Source organism: Melitaea cinxia, chromosome 8 (genome assembly GCF_905220565.1).
Source record: "Melitaea cinxia chromosome 8, ilMelCinx1.1, whole genome shotgun sequence".
NCBI classification, from domain to species: domain Eukaryota; kingdom Metazoa; phylum Arthropoda; class Insecta; order Lepidoptera; family Nymphalidae; genus Melitaea; species Melitaea cinxia.
Window position 1 is genome coordinate 8,705,401 of NC_059401.1, and position 23,817 is coordinate 8,729,217.

At 34.5% G+C, this 23,817-nt stretch overlaps 1 protein-coding gene across 1 annotated transcript in view; it reads right to left on the minus strand.

Annotated features, from left to right (window-relative positions):
- LOC123655860 (protein dissatisfaction) overlaps window positions 1–19,246 on the minus strand; it is a 50,257-nt gene extending 31,011 nt beyond the window's left edge. The window contains exons 1-3 of the mRNA XM_045591608.1: window positions 19,237–19,246; window positions 10,398–10,478; window positions 7,823–7,984 (exon numbers count right to left, since the gene is read on the minus strand). Coding sequence (XP_045447564.1) covers window positions 7,823–7,984; window positions 10,398–10,478; window positions 19,237–19,246 — 253 coding nt within the window. The remainder of the gene's footprint in view (window positions 1–7,822; window positions 7,985–10,397; window positions 10,479–19,236) is intronic.
- Between the last annotated feature and the right edge of the window lie 4,571 nt (window positions 19,247–23,817).

The following is a 23,817-nucleotide window of genomic DNA, read 5'->3' on the forward strand; positions in this document are numbered from 1 at the left end:
TAACGTTTTTTGCAAATTTTTGTGCTATTTTAGTATTTATTATATATTAATCTCCACTTATTGGTAGATTATATCAGCTATCAGGAATAATGGTATACTGGAAATACTAATAAGCTAAGTAAGAAGACAGTACATGATCTAATTCTTCTCCTTGTGTCACATTTATTTCTACAAAGAGTTTAAACGTTTTTAGGTACAATTACTCATTAGTTACTTTTATTCTGTTTTTGAAAGAAACTCAGAATAATTGTGAAAAAATATGATTGCGATGTTATATTAAATGACAAGGAAATCCCATCATAAATTCTAAAAGTTGACGCAGTAACCGACAAGCCGCCAGCAGTTTTGAGCATTGAACTGTGTTATAAGTTTTGAGTGCAGCGCTTTGCTTTGTTTCAAAATTGTAAAACTTTTTGATATTTTGTATATCACCATTCTGTAAATGTTCGAACTGTTATGAAATAGCATAATTTTCAATATCATGAATATTTTTTATTCTTTTTAATAATTAAGTGACAGATAAAATGTCTTATCACTCCATCGAAATATTACACTCAGTATAAAAACATTTAAAGTTGTATCATTTTCTATAGTATTATTGCTAATTATTATTAATACCAAAAACCAATTACGACTAAACCTCAACAAATCCACTCATCCGTAATGCAATTAACTCCCCAATGTAAAGCAGAAATTAATTAACTATCGCTTAAAGTAACACAAAAAATAGCATCATCAGTGCCAGATGCAATAGTTTATCCGTTATAATATGTATTTCATTTTTGTTATACTATGATCATGCAATAATTTGTTCACGCACGATATGAAAATTATTTGATGGGAGAGATTCACTTTACACTTTTGTTCACTGCTGTGTGCCCCGAGGAGGGTTAGTCCTATTGTCAAAATATTGGTCATAATATTTTAGATGATAGCGAGGACAGGTAGAGCAGAGTAATATATCGCATAATCCGATCGAATGAACCTATTTTCAAGGAACGTTTTCCGTTTTCTATAAAATTTCATACTTCTTTTAAAATAGTTACTAATACTTATTTTGAATACTTTTTAAATAATTTATTATATTTTATTACGTATTTCATAATATAATGTATAATTATTCGCGCAATTTTTATAAAAGAAAATTTTTGATGTTTACCGTAGTTTTACGTTATCGAGTAGATAGTTACCTACAACATGATTCATTCGTAGAATTATAATGTACGAGTATAACAGTTATTTTCCCATTCAAGTAATATAAAGTAATTATAGGCCCTTAATGACAAATCTACAAGCGTTTATAATTTTACAATGATAGTTAAATTGAGGTCACCCTCACTTGTTCCCCTCGATGTCTCACCGTGGCTGCTCTCCTGGCAGGAGGTGTCGAACACGTGTTAAAATTCTAACTCCTAAACTCTTGGTCCGACTCATACAATTCGTTACGCTTCTTATGGGCGAAACACGCAATGGTTTCGAGTGAGAATGGGCAATAAATTTAAGGGTCAGAAAGGACTGATGTAGCATAAAAAGTGTATTATGAAAGTAGCAATATTAGGTTTATTTATTAAAGTGTTATGTTAGGATAGCGAATTAAGCCATATTTTGAATTTTGTTATTTTTAAACGAAATTTATATTTGTTTTTCAATTACCTATATTTGATAAATTTTCACATGTACTTCATCTTTATGATTTTAGCCTGAAATTAATTTTACTATCATACAATGTTTGTTAATTTTTAATCATAAATTTCGTATTTAATCATTTGTAATGATAATGGTTATATCATTTCACAATATGAGGTTTTTATCTATCTAATACTATTAAACGAGCAATTCTTGTATATATATATATATATATATAATGGGTGTATTTTAATGATTTATATATATATATATATATATATATATATATATATAAATCATTAAAATACACCCATTAAAAAGCTGTGCGGATTTTCGAGAGCTTCCCTCGATTTCTCTGGGATCCCATCATCAGATCCTGGTTTCCTTATCACGGTACCAAACTAGGGATATCTCCTTTCCAACAAAAAAATAATTATCAAAATCGGTTCATAAACGACGGACTTATCCCCGAAAATACATAAAAAACATATATATATATATAAACTGAGTCTCGGCAACGGCTCCAACGATTTTCATGAAATTTAGAATGCTAGAATTCAATTTTTTCGATATAGATAGAATTCATTTTTAGAAGAACTGTCGTTTTATCTCTGTTTTTAGGCAATGAAAAAATGGCTACAATATTGTTAAGAATACGAAGGTAAATTTCGCAATTGTCGATAAAGTTGTGATAGCTCAGGTGGGAAATCGGCTGGTCGGGATCGACCGAGAAGATAGATCGATTATTTTTTTCCTTGTTTTTTAATTGTACTCATGATTTTTTATTTAAATAACCAGTTCAAATTTTTTATTATCATGTCGGTAAAAAATAAAAATATTATTTATTAATATATAATTCGTATTTAAATATGATTTCCAAAAAACACGATTTACTTAAAATACTCGGTCACCCAGGTACTTTATTTTAATGTCTCATAGAAGATTTGGTTAAAAACTTGATTTAATTTACAGTATTTTCTACATTTTCATCTATATATTTTTTATTATATAATTGGACGACCTCATCCTCTAATACCATCTCAAGTATTGATTTTTGTATAATAAATTTTTAATTTCAAAACTCCGTTTTTATCAAAATTATCTAAAAGCAATTTTTTTGAATTTAACATACCTAATCAGATGATTCTATAAATATTTTCGTATTATTAATTTATTATTAATTACTACAATAAAACTACTATACTTATGAAATATATACGCTTCAGCCTGTAATATCCCACTACTGGGCAAAGGCCTCTTCCCCCATGTAGGAGAAGGATCAGAGCTTAATCCACCACGCTGCTCCAATGCGGGTTGGCGGATATATCCCTACTACGAGTAACGACCGCTATCAGGTGTACATGATAACAACCGGGACCGACGGCTTAACGTGCTCTCCGAGGCACGGTGGGGAGACCCACAAGGACTCACAAACACCCAGACCACGGCAAACACCTGTATGGCCAATACAAATGTTTGTCATGTGCGGGGATCGAACCCGCAACCGCCAGCGCAACCGGCACAATCCATAGCTGTGACCGTTGCGCCAACGCGGCGTCTGCGCCAACGCGGCGTCAAATATATAATATAATATAATACATAACATGTAATTTTAAACATATTACACTACGAAACAGAAGAAAAAGTTTAGACAATAAATAATATAAGAGTGTTTTACAACCAAAGACCAGAGAGATAAGGGGAAAATGTTGAGGCCTAATTCATTAAATTGTTATACTCTTTTTCACAAAAGAACTTCTAAAAGGTGAGCTCAAACTGTAGATTGCGAATCTTGCGCGCATACCGGTAAATTAAAAATAAATATTGTGAAACGTCAGTATGTTACGGGTGAGCGCTGGAAAATATTGGGGAAAAATTCAGGAAAACGTCAGGATGGACGGTGTCGATTCACAGGGGTGAAATGGGGTAAGGTGAATCTTTTTGTGAAGTGGAGAGAATTAATTTAACCCGCTGCGGGGTAACACGACATGGCGGTAATTGAAAAGTTTGCCCCTTGGCTGCTCGAGAGTTCAGCCGCCGACGGTTACTCGTCTTCGCGACACTTTGCTCTTATTATCAGTTTGTATGGTAATTGTTGTTATTATTTATACTTTTTAAATTATTTTTTAGTTCAACCTTATCAATACTGTAGTAAATTTAGTCTATTAAATGCTTCTTTATTTTACTACAGTTTTCTTACAAAATCTTTTAACAAGTTTTAGCTAAAACTAATTAAGTATTCCCGCTGTATAGTTTCATTACTACTACCAACTATTACTGTTATTCTTACATTTTTTTTACAGATTGGCATTAAATTATATATTTATAGACATTGGTAAGTTTGAGTAGACAAGGGAAATCGAAATCACAGTGTAAAATTTAATGAATGTCGCTTTAAGTTCTTCTAAAAGGCAAATGGTTAACTTTTAAGAACTTAAGTGGAGAACTTTTTGATATCTACCCTTTAACTTTTTCGTAAGTATTAAAATGATAAAACTTTGAAAAGTCTATTTGAATAGTCGTTTGGTAGAAACCGTATGGATTGAAAATTAATTTCAAAGTTAAATTAAGGATTATGGTTATTGGGTCTAGCAATTTAATAATAATTTTATTTGAAAATGATTATCTGTATTCGTCATTTATCAGTATTTGCACTGTGCAAGACGCTGCGTTGGCGCAACAGTTACAGCCATGGATTATACCTGTTGCGCTGGCGGTTGCGGGTTCGATTCCCGCACACGACTAACATTTGTATTGGCCATAAAGCGTTTGCCGTGGTCTGGGTGTTTTTACAGTCCTCGTGGGTCTCCCCACCGTGCCTCGGAGAGCACGTTAAGCCGTCGGTCCCGGTTGTTATCATTTACACCTGATAGCGATCGTTACTCATATTAGGGAATATATCCACCAACCTGCATTGGAGCAGCGTGGTGAATTAAACTCTGATCCTTCTCCTACATGGGAAAAGAGGCTTATGCCCAGTAGTGGGAGTACGCTTGAATTGAGAACATCCTTCTTTTCTTGAAGTCGTTTAAATAATGCCTTGTTATACGTGAAGGCAAATTACATACATATTAATATATAAATAGAAAAACCTTCTGGGCTTAAAATCTGTCAGTCAGTAGGTACGAGTGTATTACTTTACAACGATATAGCTTTCCAATGTTCAGTTATAGGTACAGATCGAGTCGATGCTACGGGTCCGAGTCAACGTTTGACCAGTACCAATTTGTTTCCTGTTTGCTCCATGATAATGAAGTTGACTGATTGGCTGTTCATTTGACTATCAACTTCATATATCTTCTATAGATTACGATATATAAATAGACTTAAATATTTTATCCAAAACCACTGACTGAAATATTTAGCAATCAAGCTATCGCGGTGATAACGCTCGGCAGTGACAAGTCCCCTCCGAGGACTATCGTCAGATCGCGACGTAGCGCCGCCCATCTCGGGCACACCTCGAGGGTGTGCTGGGCAGAGTCCACCGCCGCGCCATAATCGTGGCATTCAGTCGTCGGCTCCCTTTGGGCCGTCCGACACAAGTATTCACCAAAGCAGCCGTGCCCGGTGAGAACCTGCGTCAGACGGAAGGTGAGGGCTTTGCGCTTACGGCGCATCCACCGCTCAAGGACCGGGCGCAAGGCAGCCGTTACGCGTGTGCCATACGGCTGCTCCGCCAGGTACTCCCCCCACCTCCGCATTAGTGCTTCTTGCCCCATCCGGCGCACCCGTAGGATCCCGTCCAACGTGGGGTTCTCACCGAGAGCCCTCCTACCCGAGACGTATGAGTAGGTCTCGGCAAGGACCTCCGCCACGAGTTCCCACGGGGGATCGCCGGCTAGAGCACTAGCTGCAGCCCACGATACCGTACGGTACTCCCGGATAACCCTCACCGCGATGATCCTCTGCGCAGACCACAGCGCGGCCTTATTCCTCGCAGTGAGGCGATCCGCCCAAACCGGGGCACCGTACGTCGCCATACTCCGGCAGACTCCGGAATATAGCTGCCTGCAGGTGGCGCTGGGTCCTCCGATGTTCGGGAGGAGTCTGCCCAGTGCACTCGCCACCTTCACAAAGGAGATATCCCTAGTTTGGTACTATGATAAGGAAAGCAGGATCTAATGATGGGATCCTAGAGAAATCTAGGGAATCTCTCGAAAATCCGTAATGCGTATTTACTTGACTATTTTTTCGTCTACCTACGTTGTAATCCTTGTCGATATAATTGAAGTCGGTTTCTCTTCGTTTGCCTGCAAACACAACTATTGTTAAATATCTACTATGTACTATGTAGTGGGTATATTAGCAATAGGAAGCGTTGACGCTATCTGCGGCGGGTAAGTTTCGTGAGGGCGTATAATTACGCGAGCGAGTAAACATATAAAGGTAATCCGGGTCGTGGTGGCACAAAGTGATGCTCGTGAATAATTTAGCGGCAGAGCACCTGCGGCGAGACCGCAGCTCGCTACTCTTCTGACAGGGCTACGTTCAATTCATTCCATTAGCGATGTGAATATAATGTATTATTTACTAGCTTACTGATTCATGCAACACAAGTAGGTAAATATGTATGAGCATGAGAATCCTATGAGCTCGCGATGAGTAATTAACTAGAATCATCTTTTTCTCCTTATACTTAATAGTTAAGGGTGAGTTATTTTAAGAAAGAAATAAATTAAAAATATTAAAAAACTTAATTTTAAGATTCCTTGTTATAGTGGTTTTTGAAGTAATTTCACTATATTCAATATCATTATTATCAATATATAAAATATATATTTTTTTTTGTGTGACAGAAAGTTTTCTGCAAATTAATACTAGATAAACAATCTTAAAAATTGAATCAATATAGTCCTATTTTATAAATGTGTGCGTAAGGTTGTTATGTGAAATCATATGTCAAAATGTATCGACGGACATAGGAAAAACCTTTATTTTGAATCGACGGCCTTATTAAAAACCTAAAAACTTCCGGTAATAATTCGTATACAAAAACAGAAATCTTACAGTATCAAAAGTACTGCCAGCCCTATATTATAAACGATATAATCAACATAGAGAACTCAAAAGCTTCGTATCAGATGACGTGCGACTTGCGACCGACATAAGTCTATGAATATTCATTTATTCTCAAAATTTTATTTAGTTACATTGATTTATTCTGGGTCATGTGTATAAGTAATTTAAAATATAGTTATTTGACTTCGTTATTCTAAAAAGGATACAAATAAAAGCGCTGATTATTAGATATAACTAAATTTTATTTCAGTCAGTCAATTCTGACTATTGCAGTCCACAGCTGGACATAAGCCTCCCCTAGTTTGCGCCAGACATCCCGGTTTTCCGGTAGATTATTATTTTATTATTATTATATTACACTTACAAAATTATTTGTAAGTGTCTAAAACATATAACTTGTTTTTTAAGTATTTGTGGTTACGCCAGAAGAGGAAGTTAATCTTACTATTTAATTTATTATTAGTAATTATTCGTGATCATTGGTACATTTCGATTTTCACGAGAGTTTTCGTTCGACTTCACACATTATCGATTTTATCAAATAAAATCTTTCTTAACTTTTACCTTCCGTTTACTTAATTTTTAATTTATATAAATATCAAATAAGTACATACAGAATATTAATAATTCAACAACTCTGATAGTAACAAGAAGAAATAATAATTCGTATGAATAGCATATATTCAATGTTTATTGAAATATATTATCGTTGGCAATAAATAAAAGCGACAGAGGCTGACAGCGCAACAGAATATTGGGCACATCGAGATGACGTAATGACAGATAGGATCGAGTGTGGTGGAAATTGAACGGCACTGTGCGCCAGTAACGCTAGCTAGTTTATTTCACTCAATATTTCACTGAGTGAGCTTTGGACAAAACAACCTGCTGCGAATGTGATGGATATAAATGCAGACCGGGCTATTATAGTCCTCTAGTTTCGTAATGTGCTCTGTTATTGTAGTGTATTGATATAGAACGTTGCAGTAGGTACATGTGCTTTTTATATAAGCACTTAGGTATCTGATATTTTGACAAAATTTATTTATTCTATATTTATATATAATTAAAAATTAATAGTACATATTTTCTTGGCAACCACATTGAAGAACTAGGCATAGGATTGTTTTCTATGAAACATTTAGAATTTATGTAAGATAGGTTGTAAACTCACCATCTTTATTCATGTTGGCTTGGAAGCACTTAGCGAGTCTGCAGGCACGGCACTGGTTTCTGTGAGTCTTGTCCACTGGACAGCGGCCTTTCATCTCCCCGCCCGCCTTGCATGTATACACGCGATTCCGGTGGATCGACCGTTTAAAGAAGCCCGAGCAACCTGATTTTTAATTAAACACAACATCAGTATTCATTTTTAAAAAAAAAATGTAGTTTAAAACAAAATATTTAAGAATAATTTAATATATCAACAACTAAGACAAAGATTTTAAAAAGGAATAGTAGTATAATTTTTGTAAGTTACACTTATGCATGTAAAATAAGGATGTAAAATGTACTTAATTAAATGGAAGAAATACTATTTATTATACTATTATTTACATTAAATTTAATAGCTATAAATTACTCTTAAATTATTCTATTTTATTAAGTTTGTAGTCTTTCGTCTGAATTGGAAAGGTCCTTTTCTATATTTGCAGGGCGCGGACGTAGGTTATACTCGCACTCTTTACAATACTATGTAGGTAGTACGTAATGTAATGCGATCCGATCCAATCTATCGTGTGGCATAGGGAGTAACTCAGAGCAGTGCCTAGGACTTGCGACCCAGGTGTAGGTTTAAGGAGGCCCCCTTTGCAATGCGCATCAACGCTCACCTTCACTGCTCGAGTTATACGTCCCGCCTAGCCAAATTAATCGTAATAGGTAATAATTAATTCGATTGCACAAATTAATTATTGAATGAGTCTAGGTTAAGTTACTAGCAGGATACAACAAGTGTATCGTGCCAAGCCAGAACCAAGACTGCCTTAGCGGCGGTTGCACTATTCGTTTTATACACGTCAGAATAACTCGACTAATATAACGAATGAGGGTAGTTGACTATCGAACGATGTGCAAGTGTTGTTTATAAATTCCTTGCTAATTGCGTACAACAGTGCTATTGCTGACACGGCCAACCCTGACAATCGCACGACCTCGTGCGTCCATGTCGTGCATCCGCTAACTTAGCGTTACTCCTCCCGACCTATACAACAGTAACGAGTGACACTAATAACTGTTCGGCTATTCCTGACCAAAACGCTGAGACCGTAATGCACAAGCGGGTCGGGCATACTGGGCCCCTTCATCCCTTCTTGACATAGCGTGGCCCGGGCGTACGTGGCCCTTTCAACCAGCTTACTAACCGTGGGTCGGGCGTGCTAGGCCCCTTCGCCCCTACTCTATAGCGTGGCCCGGGCGTCCAAGGCCCCTTCAACCAGCTTACCAACCGTGGGTCGGGCGTACTAGGCCCCTTCACCCTCACTCTGTAGCGTGGCCCGGACGTACAAGGCCCTTTCAACCAGCTAACAACCGTGGGTCGGGCGTGCTAGGCCCCTTCACCCTCACTCTGTAGCGTGGCCCGGGCGTACAAGGCCCTTTCAACCAGCTAACAACCGTGGGTCGGGCGTGCTAGGCCCCTTCACCCTCACTCTGTAGCGTGGCTCGGGCGTACAAGGCCCCTTCAACCAGCTTACTAACCGATAAGAATACAACAAAACGACCGAAAAGAACTAAAGTACCGATATACCCACTAATAAAAGAAAATAAAACGATGATCGATGTACCCACTAATCACCACCAAATATTGCAACTAACTTGCACACTAGCTAGAAACAGATGTATCGTCAGGAGGTGGGCCTATAACTTCAGCTGTTTTCTGAAATAGCTTCCATACCGGAAGCGAAGAGAGACATTTTTTCGTTTAATGTAACTAACTGAATTGGTTAAATTTTGAAAGTGGGGGTGGATCTTATCCCACTTCTGATGTAGTCTTTCGTCTGAATTGGAAAGGTCCTTTTCTATATTTGCAGGGCGCGGACGTAGGTTATACTCGCACTCTTTACAATACTATGTAGGTAGTACGTAATGTAATGCGATCCGATCCAATCTATCGTGTGGCATAGGGAGTAACTCAGAGCAGTGCCTAGGACTTGCGACCCAGGTGTAGGTTTAAGGAGGCCCCCTTTGCAATGCGCATCAACGCTCACCTTCACTGCTCGAGTTATACGTCCCGCCTAGCCAAATTAATCGTAATAGGTAATAATTAATTCGATTGCACAAATTAATTATTGAATGAGTCTAGGTTAAGTTACTAGCAGGATACAACAAGTGTATCGTGCCAAGCCAGAACCAAGACTGCCTTAGCGGCGGTTGCACTATTCGTTTTATACACGTCAGAATAACTCGACTAATATAACGAATGAGGGTAGTTGACTATCGAACGATGTGCAAGTGTTGTTTATAAATTCCTTGCTAATTGCGTACAACAGTGCTATTGCTGACAAGTTAATATTTGTTTGTATAAATATAGGGAATAGGATAAATAGGAGACGTGATAAAGCGAAAATGGCTTATATATGTACCTATACACCAACTAGAGAAAAAGACGAACGCTGTGTCTTACAAAGAGGTGAAGCTACTGAAGAAACATATAGAGGCATTGAAAATTAATTTGATGACATCTCTCAACTTAAAATAAAAATAATTAAGCTAATAAATTGATATAAAAATGAAATAAATTATACCCTCACCGTCGCAACTGTAAATTCCGTAATGCTTTCCAGAACTTCTATCGCCACACACGTTACAAGGGATGTCGAGCAGTCGGTCGCCTTAACAGATAATAATAATAAAATGTTTATAAAAGTCATTTATATATAAAATTGACTAATTTAATTTAAAAAAAAAACTTATGCTTAATTGTAGTTTGTAAAACCTAGTTTCAAAAGTGCTTTTGTAGCCTAATTATTGTAGCATTATATGTATGAAGCCTTGTTTTATTTGTGGTCCATGAGACTTAAATTTAACGTAAAAACTGATTTTAAAAATTACTTCTGTGTAACTTAAATATTTGTTTAGGTATTGAAAACTTACAATAGTCCAAATTCTATTATAAACTAGCTGCCCGGACAGACTTCGCTATGTCAATAGTTTATAGTAAAATAAATGTAACGTTTTCCGAGTGATGACTTTATTTTATTTTTATTTATTTTTTTTTTGGCATAAAATTTTTGTGTCTTGTGACTTGAGGAACATATAAAAAACAATTAGCGGAATTGGTGGAGCCATTCTCGAGTTTTGCGCTAAACAAATGTAAAAGCAAGAAAATATAAAAATCAAGATCGAGTTGTATCACATTGTTTTGACTATGCAGGACATATCAGGAACACTTTAATTTTTTATTTATACGATAAATTACAAACAAAATAATTTGTGAATCGTTTAATTATTTCAATTGCCATATTTGTTCAATATAGGTATATAAAGTTGACGGCTAGTCAAAAAAATAGATTTCAAATCTGTTTCTGAATTATTCAAATATCATTAAAACTTTCAGTCAACGATACTATTATTTTATTCTCTATAAATGCGTAATAACGGCGTACCCTTCCTAGCCCAAAATAGATTAGTCAGATTACAACAATCACGCTAATAACGTGGTGTTTTTGTTGCGTTTACAGATACCATCGTCTTCAGCTGCCCCTTTTCCTCAACGCTAAGCTGTTATAGAAACTCTCACACCGTTCGAAAATACCGTTCAAATATTATTTAAATTCACTTTAACTTGTATTATAGTTTTAATTACAACTTTTTAGGAACATATTAGTGTTAAAAATTTAACCGCATCTTTTACAATGACAATACATAAAAAATTTTATGTTTTTTAATAGGTATTAATAAACATTTATAATTTGCAAAACTATAGATAATACACAATTTACGTCTATAATTAATTTAAAAATGTTTTAACATTTCTCAAATATTCAATTTAGTGTAGTTTTCCTTTCAAATAAAAGTACTTATTGATTACGGTGTAACGTCAAGTCCCATCTTAATGCCTTAAATCCTTTTGAAGGAGAGATCATTTCTTTTTACTGAAATGGACTTAGACGACTTTAGCGATCGTCTTTTGAGCCTCGTAGGAAAGCCGCGAAGTATCGTAATTATTCTCTTTAATATTTGAATACATTTTTTACTTTGAAGTACTCACAAAGCACAAATAAAAATTGAAAAAGATTAATAATAAAATCAACATCAAATTCTTCATAAAAATCGATATATTCATTATTGTTTATGTGCAATACGTTTATATGTATGTAGTAAAACGAGGGGTTGTATGTGTCAGTGCACCGACGCGTGAGGCCCTGTGCACCGAACTCTACATAATGCGCGACAAAATACCATAGTCGTGTGAAATGCCACACTGTCTAATTCGCCGCTAATATAGCACTGCTAATCCTTCTATATTACCTATGCACGGTGCTTTGGATTTATAAAAGTACTTTAATATTATTAACTTTCTATATCTTTCTATAAGTTTAGAAAATAATTAGAATATAAAGCTTCAACGGTTTTAGGGTAAAATATGTATATGCTTGTGTTGATTAGAAAACTATATCAAATATATAAGAGATAATTTTTGGCATAGTTATCTAATATTCCAGCATTTATGCATAAGTATATTCAAAACACGAAGAACTGCTTTTTTTGTTCTAATATTTTTTTTATACGACGAGGTCGGCAAGTAAGCGTACGGTCCACCTGATAGTGCAACACCATCAGAAGCATCGCAAACGCGTTGCCAACCCTCTCCCCAACAGTATTAATTAGCTGTGATCTTCTGTTATATTGAGGTACTTCCCCAATCGGGCTCTTTTCCTGCTATTCCCTGCCTTAAAAATGTTTTTAAATTTGAATAAATTTGTTCTTTTTGGGTTAAAAACCCTGCGTAACAGCCTATAAAAACAATATAAAATTATTAATATTGTAATTCGGGTAATTGTTATACCAACAAGCGTAGGTAAAATCAGGCGGGTTTTCTAGTCTACACAGAAACGTTCACATGGAAATCAACTAAGTTCGTATTTTGCAAATATACATTGTCTGTGTTGATTCGGAGGAGTTGAGATGTGGGACGGTGACGTATGACTCCCTGCAATTTATACGGTATTATCACAAGGACTATATAGGACGTTTCCAATAAGGATATATTAAAATTTCCGTAGGTATCCGTTCCTAATTCTGAATGTATTGATTAAAAACTATTTTATATGGTAAAAGTAAAAGTTATGTCATGAAAACGTATATAATACATCATTTTTTATACTACAAAGATGGAAAAGAAGCCTAAGGTCCTCCTCACGATAAGTGGGTGGAGACGCTTGCAATATTAGGATTGCATTACATTACCTTTATTCCCCACAGACAGACAACGCTACTTAAGAGCAGTGTTATTTGGCTATGATCTTGTGTAAGGTGGAGATACCTACTTTCCTAATTTTCAGCAAGATATTTCCAGTCGTACTGTACTTTAATAAAGACACTATATAAATTTGCAGAATAACTTATGTGATTTCCATACACAATTGAATTCTAATTTATTAACATACTAGCTTTTACCCGTGGCTTCGCTCGCATTGAATTTTTTTTACATAAAAAGTATCCTATGTTACTTCTAATACCTCCAAGAATACGTGTACAAAGTTTCATGATGATCGGTTATGTAGTTTTTGCGTGAAAGCGTAGCAGACAAACTTATATTCACATTTATAATATTAGTAGGGATTTAAAAAAAAGGCACAAAGAACTACGATACTTTTATGCCCACCCTTTTCAAAAGAATGATGAAATGATATATATCGATACGAATTTCCAATGAAACTGGAATAAATTTAGTTTTATTGATTTCAAAACTATTTTAAAAGTGAACTTAAATTAATGAAAGGGAAATATTTCAGATTATTATCTTAGTATCTACCTCTAGTACAAAGTAATGCTATAGTCTATGTATGTATCAAAAAAACGAGAAGTGATCAACATATGAGTACTTTGTTAAAGTAAATGATATACAATTAATTACTTTTATACCGTAAAATGAAGTTAAAAATTAATTATAAGTTGTTTAATTAGACCACGCTGTGTAAAGTTAGGAAGAGCTCGGCGAGGGAGCTTGATCTAACGAAGTTTTGGGTTCGTCCCTAAGTTACATTCGCAAGACTAGGATTTGTTGCGTTTCAATGATCTAAGACATTGTCTTTATCTTATTCCAGCTTAATGGATACATTATGTCAAGTAATAAAATAAATGAATGTATTATTAGATACGCGCTTACGACTACTTTCTGTTGTATCTTTACTTTCTTTTTGTAACTATTAGTTACTAAATTGTATTTAATAAAACATATGATAGTTTTTGTGTTTACATTGATGAGAGATTTTTTGTTTTCATCCGTCTGTCTACATCATTGCTCCGAATAATTAGAAAAATAACAGAACTAACTAAACACGATTTAAGGTAAGCTAAGTATGAGACTGAGTACTTTTTATTCGGAAAGTCAGCACGGTGTTAAAGCTCAAAGCCAAATGTGTAATAAGTTATAATTTATCAGCACGTATTCCAATTTTATTTTTAAAATATTAATCTATAGAAATAAACATCTATACAAATAAATAAAATTGGAGTGTCTGTTTGTAATATATATATATATATATATATATATATATATATATATATATGCACTTATTATATATATATATATATATATAATAAGTGCATATACATATATATATAGGTTCATATACCAAAATAATATTTTTTACAATTTTCGTCTGTCTATCTGTCTGTCTGTTTGTTCAAGCTAATCTCTGAAACAACTGGACCGATTTAAGCAGGACTTTTACTGGCGGATAGCTGATGTAATAAGGAGTAACTTAGGCAACTTTTATTTAAGAAATTTATATATTTTTTAAATTCCATGCGTAGGTACGAAGTCGCGGGCACAGCTAGTTTTAAATATATCCGTCAAAACGAAGTCGCGAGTGTAATTAGCACTAAATATGTATATTTTTATCTAGGTACCTGCCAATTTTTTAGTAAATAAGTAGTATATTAGAACGATACATGTTAGGTACGTATGGACATAAGTTCTTAAGAGCCATTTCACAATTTTACGCTCTGCAAGTTTAGGTAAATTTGGTCGCATCGCGCGAGTCGTACGAGCCGCGCGATCTTTGTGCTAGTACGTATAGTGTGACAACCAAAAGACCATCGTGATCATTTTCTGATGTATAATAAAAATTATAACTATGGTATAAAATGTTTTTTACATAATTAATTTGTTAAAAATTTCAAGTATGTTATATAACAACAGTCAATAAATTTAAAATAAAATTAAAAAAATCAATTTTATGAAACAATTTTTTTAAATTGATTTAGTTTTTTCAGTTTACGAATGAATCTAATATTTACGATATGAATAAAAAAGCATTTAATGACATCGACACCGACAAACATATTAATTAACAAATAACAAGACAAACAGATTGAAATGCCTATTTGTATTGATAGTGTGAGAAAAGAAAATTAAATTATACATTTGTTTACAGAAATTATCATTATATTATTTTACAGTCATTTTCGTAATATGTTTATTTTATTTATATTTTATTATGAAAGTATCAAATGCGTTTTATCCGCTATAACAACAGGCGCTTGGCGCGTGTGAGCGAAAGAGACGGCTGCGCAGAATTTGGCGTGGACCTTACCTCTAAGAGCGTTAGCGCTCGACTGATTTACCGGGCTTGATGCGTGGCAATATATACTATCTTTTTATTATTTAATATAAAATGTATTAAAAATAATTACATCTTTTAATTATTTTTTTTGTATTCCTTAATGATGTAAGTTTACTTTGATGAAGATAGTTCGTTAAAATTTCTTAGTTTTCTAAGAGAAATATCGCTTTTAAAATTGTACTTATTTGGAAAATAATCGTAACTTTAAATTTTTTTTATCGTTTAATAGAGATACAAATGGAATAAAAATCTATGATAGTGGACAACAAAATTATATTCCACATATTATGATATTTTTTTAAAATGGTTTCAACGTAGAGGTTATTGAAAAGTAGGACTTCAAAGTATACATTGCGACCGTTTACCCAGGGAGGAGGCTGATGAAAAGGTTAATAATTTTATACACATAATATAAATCAAAATTCTGATCTGACTATGGACTACAACAAAGGTTGCTCTATTATATTTCAAGAATATAAATTACATTATTGCATCCAACACTGAGATTAACGACGTCAAAATATTACAATTTCGCGGATTGTTACCGATTTTTGTGAAATGGCTCTTAAGCTTCAAAGCGTACTAACTGAATTCACAAACGAACTATGAGTATAATATTTGGGTAGTATATTATAGCATTCAGATTTGGAAATCCAAATTTAACGGATTAATATTTTTCTTCGTGTCAGCGGGTCGATTTTACATTTTCTTTAAATCCTTACGTATTACCTACCTCTTAACGGTTAGCCATTTAATTTCCAATTTAATAGACCCTGGTGCCAATAATTACCCCATAAAAATGATAAATGTAAAAAAGAAATGTAAAAACTGTAGAAATTATTTGTCTAAGTACAGGTAGTTTGAATGATACGTCTGTTTCTTGTTTTTTACAAATACCTGTAGATCTCTTTTATTTAAGTGTTTTATGTTTATAGTTTGTATTTAAAAGGTATTATGTCAATGAATATAATAAAAAACAATTGTTTTTTCAATGAGTCTATATTATAATGATGTGGAATGAAATGGAATGGAATGTTGATGATATTATATTAGGTATTATTGACACCAAGCCCACAGTCTACTTTCAAACTAAACCTATTCTTTATCCTCACAGTTCTTCCATAACATGATCACTCCTATCCTCATGCTTATTGCTACAGTATTCGAAACATTATTAGTATTTCATTGATATTTCATGATTATTTTTTTTTAAACATATAAAATTTAATTGATAATTATGTTACTAAACTAATTAAATAACTGTCTTCAAAATAAAATTCTAAATTTGTCTAACGATAACCTTTCTAATACCTGTAAAAGATTTTTACGGAATGCAAAATTCTACTGACAATTGAAAATTTTCATAAAACTTAACAATGACGTGATGGTATACTGAAGATATGTTAAATATTTTTTGGAGGATACTCAACTATGATGGAGTAGATATCTACTGAAATTTATTTATTATTTTTATTTTTGTTTTTCTTTATATCACGCTAAAGCTACTAAATGAATTTATATAAAACTGGCCACGGATTGAGTTCATATAATATATGAACTCAATCCGTGTCCGATCATATTATGATCGCTATGAAACAAGGAATTTTTATTGCTAAGTTAAACAATGTACAGCTCTCTAAGAATATCTCATGGTCTCGTAAATATCACGGTTTCATCATCGTCATCATCATTTCAGCCGATCACAGTCCACTACTGGACTTAGGCCTCCATAGATTCACGCCAAAAATGGCGTGAACTCGTGTGTTTTGCCCATAGTCACCACGCTGGGCAGGCGGGTTGGTGACCAAAGGGCTGGCTTTGTCGCACCGAAAACGCTGCTGCCCGTCTTCGACTGTGTATTTCAAAGCCAGCAGTTGGATGGTTATCCCACCATCGGTCGGCTTTGTAAGTTCCAAGGTGGTAGTAGAACCGTGTTATCCCTTAGTCGCCTCTTACGACACCCACGGGAAGAGAGGGGGTGGCTATATTCTTTACTACCGTAGTCACACAGTAGATAACGGTTTCAGAGTTAATAAATTAAAAACATCACACCTTCACTATTAGGCCCAAAAAATTTTAAACTCGGATTTATAATAATTGTGTTTGCTCGCAAACGAAAAAAAAAAAATAACGACTTCAATTACATCGAAAAGTAATACAACGTAAGTAAACGAAAAGTTTGACAACCGCATCAGTCGTCACTACATTTTCGAGGGTTTCCCTTCATTTCTCCTCCTTTAACTTATGAAAAGATTAGGCATGATAAGTTGGCTAAGGTACGTATTTTTTTTCCGAAGCGAGGTGGCGAATGCTAGCGCGACCCCATCTCGCCCCCCCCCCCCCCCCCCCAGGCGGACGATTGCTCACACGTGGTGGTTTTTTAGTAAGTAGGAGTCTGATATAATGGTATCCATGATGGATTTTCCCCACGTAAAAAAAAAAGAAAAAAAAAGTGCGTACTTTTTACGTATTCGAGCACAAAGCTAGTGTAAGAATACAATACGCTTCAGCCTGTAATATCCCACTACTGGGCATAGACCTCTTTCCCCATGTAGGAGAAGAATCAGAGCTTAATCCACAACGCTGCTCCAATGCGGGTTGGCGGATATATTCCCTACTATGAGTAACGATCGCTATCAGGTGTACATAATAACAACCGATAGAAATTAATTCAAGAATATAATACATATACTCGTAATATAACTAGCTAAAGGTACGTCACCTATCCGAAGTAGTGTTAAATTCTCTATCATTACATTTTTTTAGAAGATTTGTCGTGAATTATAATTTAGAAAAACTGTGTGTGTCCTACATGCTAGCTGACTTGACAGACGATATTCTGTCTTGCTAACAGTCAAACTTTTGAGGTCATTGTTAAGTTTTATGAAAATTTTCAATTGTCAGTAGAATTTTGCATTCCGTAAAAATCTTTTACAATATAAAATATAAAAAATTGCTTATAATTAAATTATAAAAATAATATAAATATAAAAATAGTTCTTGTTATTCTAAATTAAATCTGTGTTCAGATATTTTCGACGCTGCAAAGTGTTTAAAATAATAACAACGCGTTAAATATCCCTTTTCCGGTCAAAGTCTAAATTTGTGAACCAAATTTAAACGTCTAGGCTGTTTTTGTTGAAGAAAAATTTGTGTAGTTGTCAAAATTTAACAACCGGTAGTATTTATTAAAAATAAATAAATAAAAAACCATTACACTTTTAGGCACATAAATATCTTATACTAACCATAATAATTTATGAACTTTTGTTCATTCTTACTTGACAAATAGATAAGTAAATTAATTAAAATACTAAATAAACTTTCGAACACACATATATTATATCGTATTTTCAAGATCTGTCTTTGATCTACTTTTATTTAACCGACTTCAAAAAAGGAAGAGGTTACTCAAATCGACCATATATATATTTTTAATGTATGGATATGAAAAGGAAATATCCTAAGTGTGGTACCATGATAAGGAAACCAGGATCTGATAATGAGATCCCAAAGAAATCAAGGGAAATCCTCGAAAATCCGCATAATCTTTTACTGGGTGTACCGATTTTGATGATCTTTAATTTAATCGAAAGCCGATACTTATCATATGGTCTCGTTTAAATTTCATCGAGATCTAATTACAACTTTTGGAGTAATCTTTGATAATGCGTATTTACTTGACTATTTTTTCGTCTAAGTTGTATTATGTATACTTGTGATGTAATTGAAGTCGGTTTTTTTTCGTTTGCCAGCAAACACAATTATGTAATTTCAAAGGTAGACTTAGACTAACCTGTCCCCATTCTCCGGAAGGCCGTGGCCGGCACCCGTTGTTTTTCCCAAAAGGCCGACAGCTCGACGGTTATATCACAAGATTATTAGTAATATTGTCACAATTTAACCATTACACATGGCTTAAAGAATTGAATCGAACTGCCAATTACGAAAAATACTTGCTTAAAATTATTTAATACTCAATCACTCCCGGAACAAATCAAATTAAGTATAGGAAATTGCAGTAATTTAATGTGAAAAAACACTGATAACTTACAAAAGTATAAATGACTTCTCTGTTATGACTTCGCCACTCATTCGCGGCTTTCGACAGACTGGTCTGACAATTGTGATCTTTGAAGCCGCTGCGGAGATCGCGAGTCACATCATCCCCTGATTACATCGAGTCCCACCCTCGAGAGGGATGGGAAATGAAGCAAGCGAGGGGTGTAAAGGAGAGCGCTGCGATCGCATCTTGTGTCTCGGTCCACAGGCTACATTGTCACAGTATCAGTGGTGGCGAGTCTGTGTTATATTTAAATATTATACTAACAGATTTAGCATCTTAAAAAATAATTTCTTAACCATCAGTGCTTTTATTTTCATTCTTGTGTCAAGTCGAATTGCTGTTTAACGATAACTTTAATTCAAAAATAATGAAAGCTGTACGAGGATACCAAGCACTGTTTTTATATAAAAAATATATTTTGTAATGTTTACATTTTAAACAGTAAATTAGCGGGAACACTTTTAGATATAAGTTTAAAATTTATTAAAATTAATCACAATAATTCTCTTACAGTCTGAAATATTTTTCTATAGATATCCGCTAGGACTGTAAACATTAAAACGTCAAGTAAGATTTGGGGTGAGAAGCGAGCTTTAATTGGCTGGGCGGTGTCGGCGGCCAATGGGGGACCGCCTTTTATATAGGGGGCGGCGCATACGGCTTTTGAATTGAAATCGAGCTACGAAGCGAAAATACCACGTGCGACATAGACTTACGGCTTATTACACTATCTGCGGACGCGGCCACAAGATCTTTTACAAAATCCATCCGGCTAACACCCGTCCGTCGGACGGATAAGTAGCCTTGTTTACATTTAACGGCTATCGCATCAATTTATTGGGCTTTGGCGTTTATATGTATATAATTTTTACACGTACAAGTTTACGTGTACGTGTAATTTTTTCATGAAATATGACACAGAAATATGACAGCAGGGATAAAACAGTGTACCTACTAAATAATGAGTTACTGTACGTAGATACATTAATGTAGGTGGTGATAAACTTAAACGTACCTATATGTATTTTGTTCCATCATAAGTAGGTGTAATATTGTATAAATATTTTTTTTTATGAGTCATGTTACATACGCCTCTTTCTCCATTTAGGAGAAGGATTGGAGCTTAGTCCACCACGCTACTCCACTACGGGTTGGTGGATATAATATAGATAGTTAGATTATAAATATTTAAGTTTTACTTATACTTATATACTTTTTAGCGATATAAATAACATATAATACATAAATAGTTATTACCAATCAATTACTGTGGATTGAATACAAAAGGTACCTTACTTAGGTACCCTATTGTAGGCACGTGAATTCAAATTAGTTAGTAGGTACTTTGAAAAAACCTCCAAGTGAAAAATTTTCTTTAAAAATTACTAAGGAAATTCGTATTTCTTCAAACAAATGAAGTAAAATGATTTTATCTATCTCATTACCTAAATGCATGAGATATTACAATTAAGCGGCTTAAAAATTATTTTAAGGGCATAATTTTAAATGCGGTAGGCAGGAATTATCGTGATCAAATCTGGAGCAGCCCAGCTAGAAAAGTACCTCGACCTTACAGAAGATTACAACTAAATAATACTAAAGTAACTAGAGCTCTTGGAGGGGATGGGGGGTAAGGTCGACAACGTACTTGTGATGCTTCTGGTTTTGTAAGCTTCTATAAGCTACGGTTATCGCTTACCATCAGGTGAGCCGGACGCTTGTTTGCCGACCTAGTTGTAAAAAAAAGGATAATTAATACTCTATGACTCTATGTGATTTAAAAAAGTATTATTCAACGATCAGATGCGCTATTATTTCAATAAATCTAATGCACAAGCTTCGATAATCCCTTTTTTTAAGGGATTTAACGACACTTAAATGGTCACGTGTAGGTATTTATCACGCGCAGTACTCGTATGTATTTATTTTCAAGTGATTACATTTGGTAGGAAATACTAACATTTTAGAAAAGACCTTGAAAAACAGATAAAAAAATACTTTATTATCATTTTATAAACTCGTTGCTATCTGCAAGTTTTCCTTAAAAATTTATACTGATATAATTGAATTTCAGATCTATAAATCGAATTTTGTCCTTTTTAATTTATATTTGTATCTATCTGCGTAAATTACTATATTTTTAAAATAAGTTACCAAGATTAAGTGGAAACACACATACCCAAACAGATTATACCTATTTTGTTTTTGTTTAAAAACCTTCATAATGAATTTAAACCTTATGTTTTGAGATAAAAGTGACGATTGGATAAATTTTGTAAAATATTATATATTAAAATTTAATGGTCATCTGTACATATCTATTTGTATACCTGCTTAACTCATGTTTTTACCATTGGGTAATCTGATATAAATTTAAAGAAAAATAATCTCCTTTTACCTGGGGTTGTCTGGAAGACATGAGAAGAAGAGATAAAGCAATAGGACCGCCTTTGCACGCTGTCATTGTAACTACTTTATGTTTAAATTGATTTTTGTTTTAACTGAGGTAGGGCACAGCAGGAATTTCCTGCTCAAAATATGGAGCAGCCCGACTGGGGTAGTACCTCGACCTTACAGAAGACCACAGCTAAATAATACTCTTTTCAAGCAGTATTGTGTTCCTGTTGGTAAGTAAGGTGACCAGAGCTCCTGGGATTGGCGATTGGGTCGGCACCGCGCTTGCGATGCTTCTGGTGTTGAAGGCGTCTATAGGCTACGGTAATCTCTTACCATCAGGTGAGCGGTACGCTTGTTTGCCGAACTAGTGATATGAAAAAGAAAAAAAAATCTGTACTGCTGTTTTTTTTCCTTTTTTACTACGTAAAAGTGTTTGACTATATTTATGCAAGAAGTAATAAATAAATAAAATAAAAAGAAATAAAAAACAGATTTATTTTCTTAAGTTCATGTAAAGTTTATAGTATATCTAATATATACAATTCTCGTGTCGCGGTGTTTGTAGTTAAACTCCTCCGAAACGGCTTGACCGATTCTCATGAAATTTTGTGTGCATATTTAGTAGGTCTGAGAATCGAACAACATCTATTTTTTTATACCCCTAAGTAATAAGGGGGGTGGGAGGGAGGGGAGAGTTATGTGTCTTAATAAAAAATATGACGCCGCGTTGGCGCAACGGTTACAGCCATGGATTGTACCTGTTGCGCTGGCGGTTGCGGGTTCGATCCCCGCACATGACGAACATTTGTATTGGCCATACAGGTGTTTGCCGTGGTCTGGGTGTTTGTTCAGTCGTCGGTCCCGGTTGTTATCATGTACACCTGATAGCGATCGTTACTCATAGTAGGGAATATATCCGCCAACCCGCATTGGAGCAGCGTGGTGGATTAAGCTCTGATCCTTCTCCTACATGGGGAAAGAGGCCTATGCCCAGTAGTGGGACATTACAGGCTGAAGCGATAAAATATATGGCAAAACAACGTTTGCGGGGTCAGCTAGTATATATATATATATATAAAAGAATCCCTATTTCCCTTGGTCATGCCATCACGCCTGAACGGCTAGACGGATTTCGCTAATTCTTTTTTTGTTGTGTTTGTTGTTGTCAGCAGAAGATTCTTATGAAAGAAAAAATCAAGAAAATTGCGCAAAAATCAGAAACTTTAAGAATACTTAACTACTATATAAAATTATTTCTAATCTAACCTTAGCGCTTTGGACAATATAAACTTTTTTAATGAACCTAGACGTTTGACATAGAATTGACAGAAGATTGGTTATAACGCTTTTTTTTTCAATATTGTATTTATGAATTACACCAATTCGAACTCAATATTCATTAAGACAGGAATCTGACGGGCCAGCTTGTATCCTAATAAATTTCACTAAACAAACAATAGAGACGTGTATATATTTGGCGCTTAATCTAGTTATCACGTACGCCATTGAAATTAAAAATGATTTAAATGGTATTAAAACAAAACAATACAGTTGATAAAATCTTGTATGCGAAATTCTCACGTTTTTATTATTATTATTAAAAACACTTTAATACAATTGTATGTTATTTAAAATAATAGTTATTTTAAATTTAAAATCAGTTTAGAGATTTCCATGGCAATTGTTCATTTTTGATAAAATAACACAAGCATACCGTGCACCGTAGGGTCCACACCCTATGCTGAACGAGACACGGGTGTTATAAGCACTTGAACTTTTCAAATAACGTGCGCGTGACCGACCCAATGTTGGCCAGAGTCCGCTTAAGCTCTATTTGTCGACTGAATAGAACAATTCCCGATGAGTGTTTAATAAGTTCCTCCTCATATGTTTGTTGTTCATTGCACAAATATT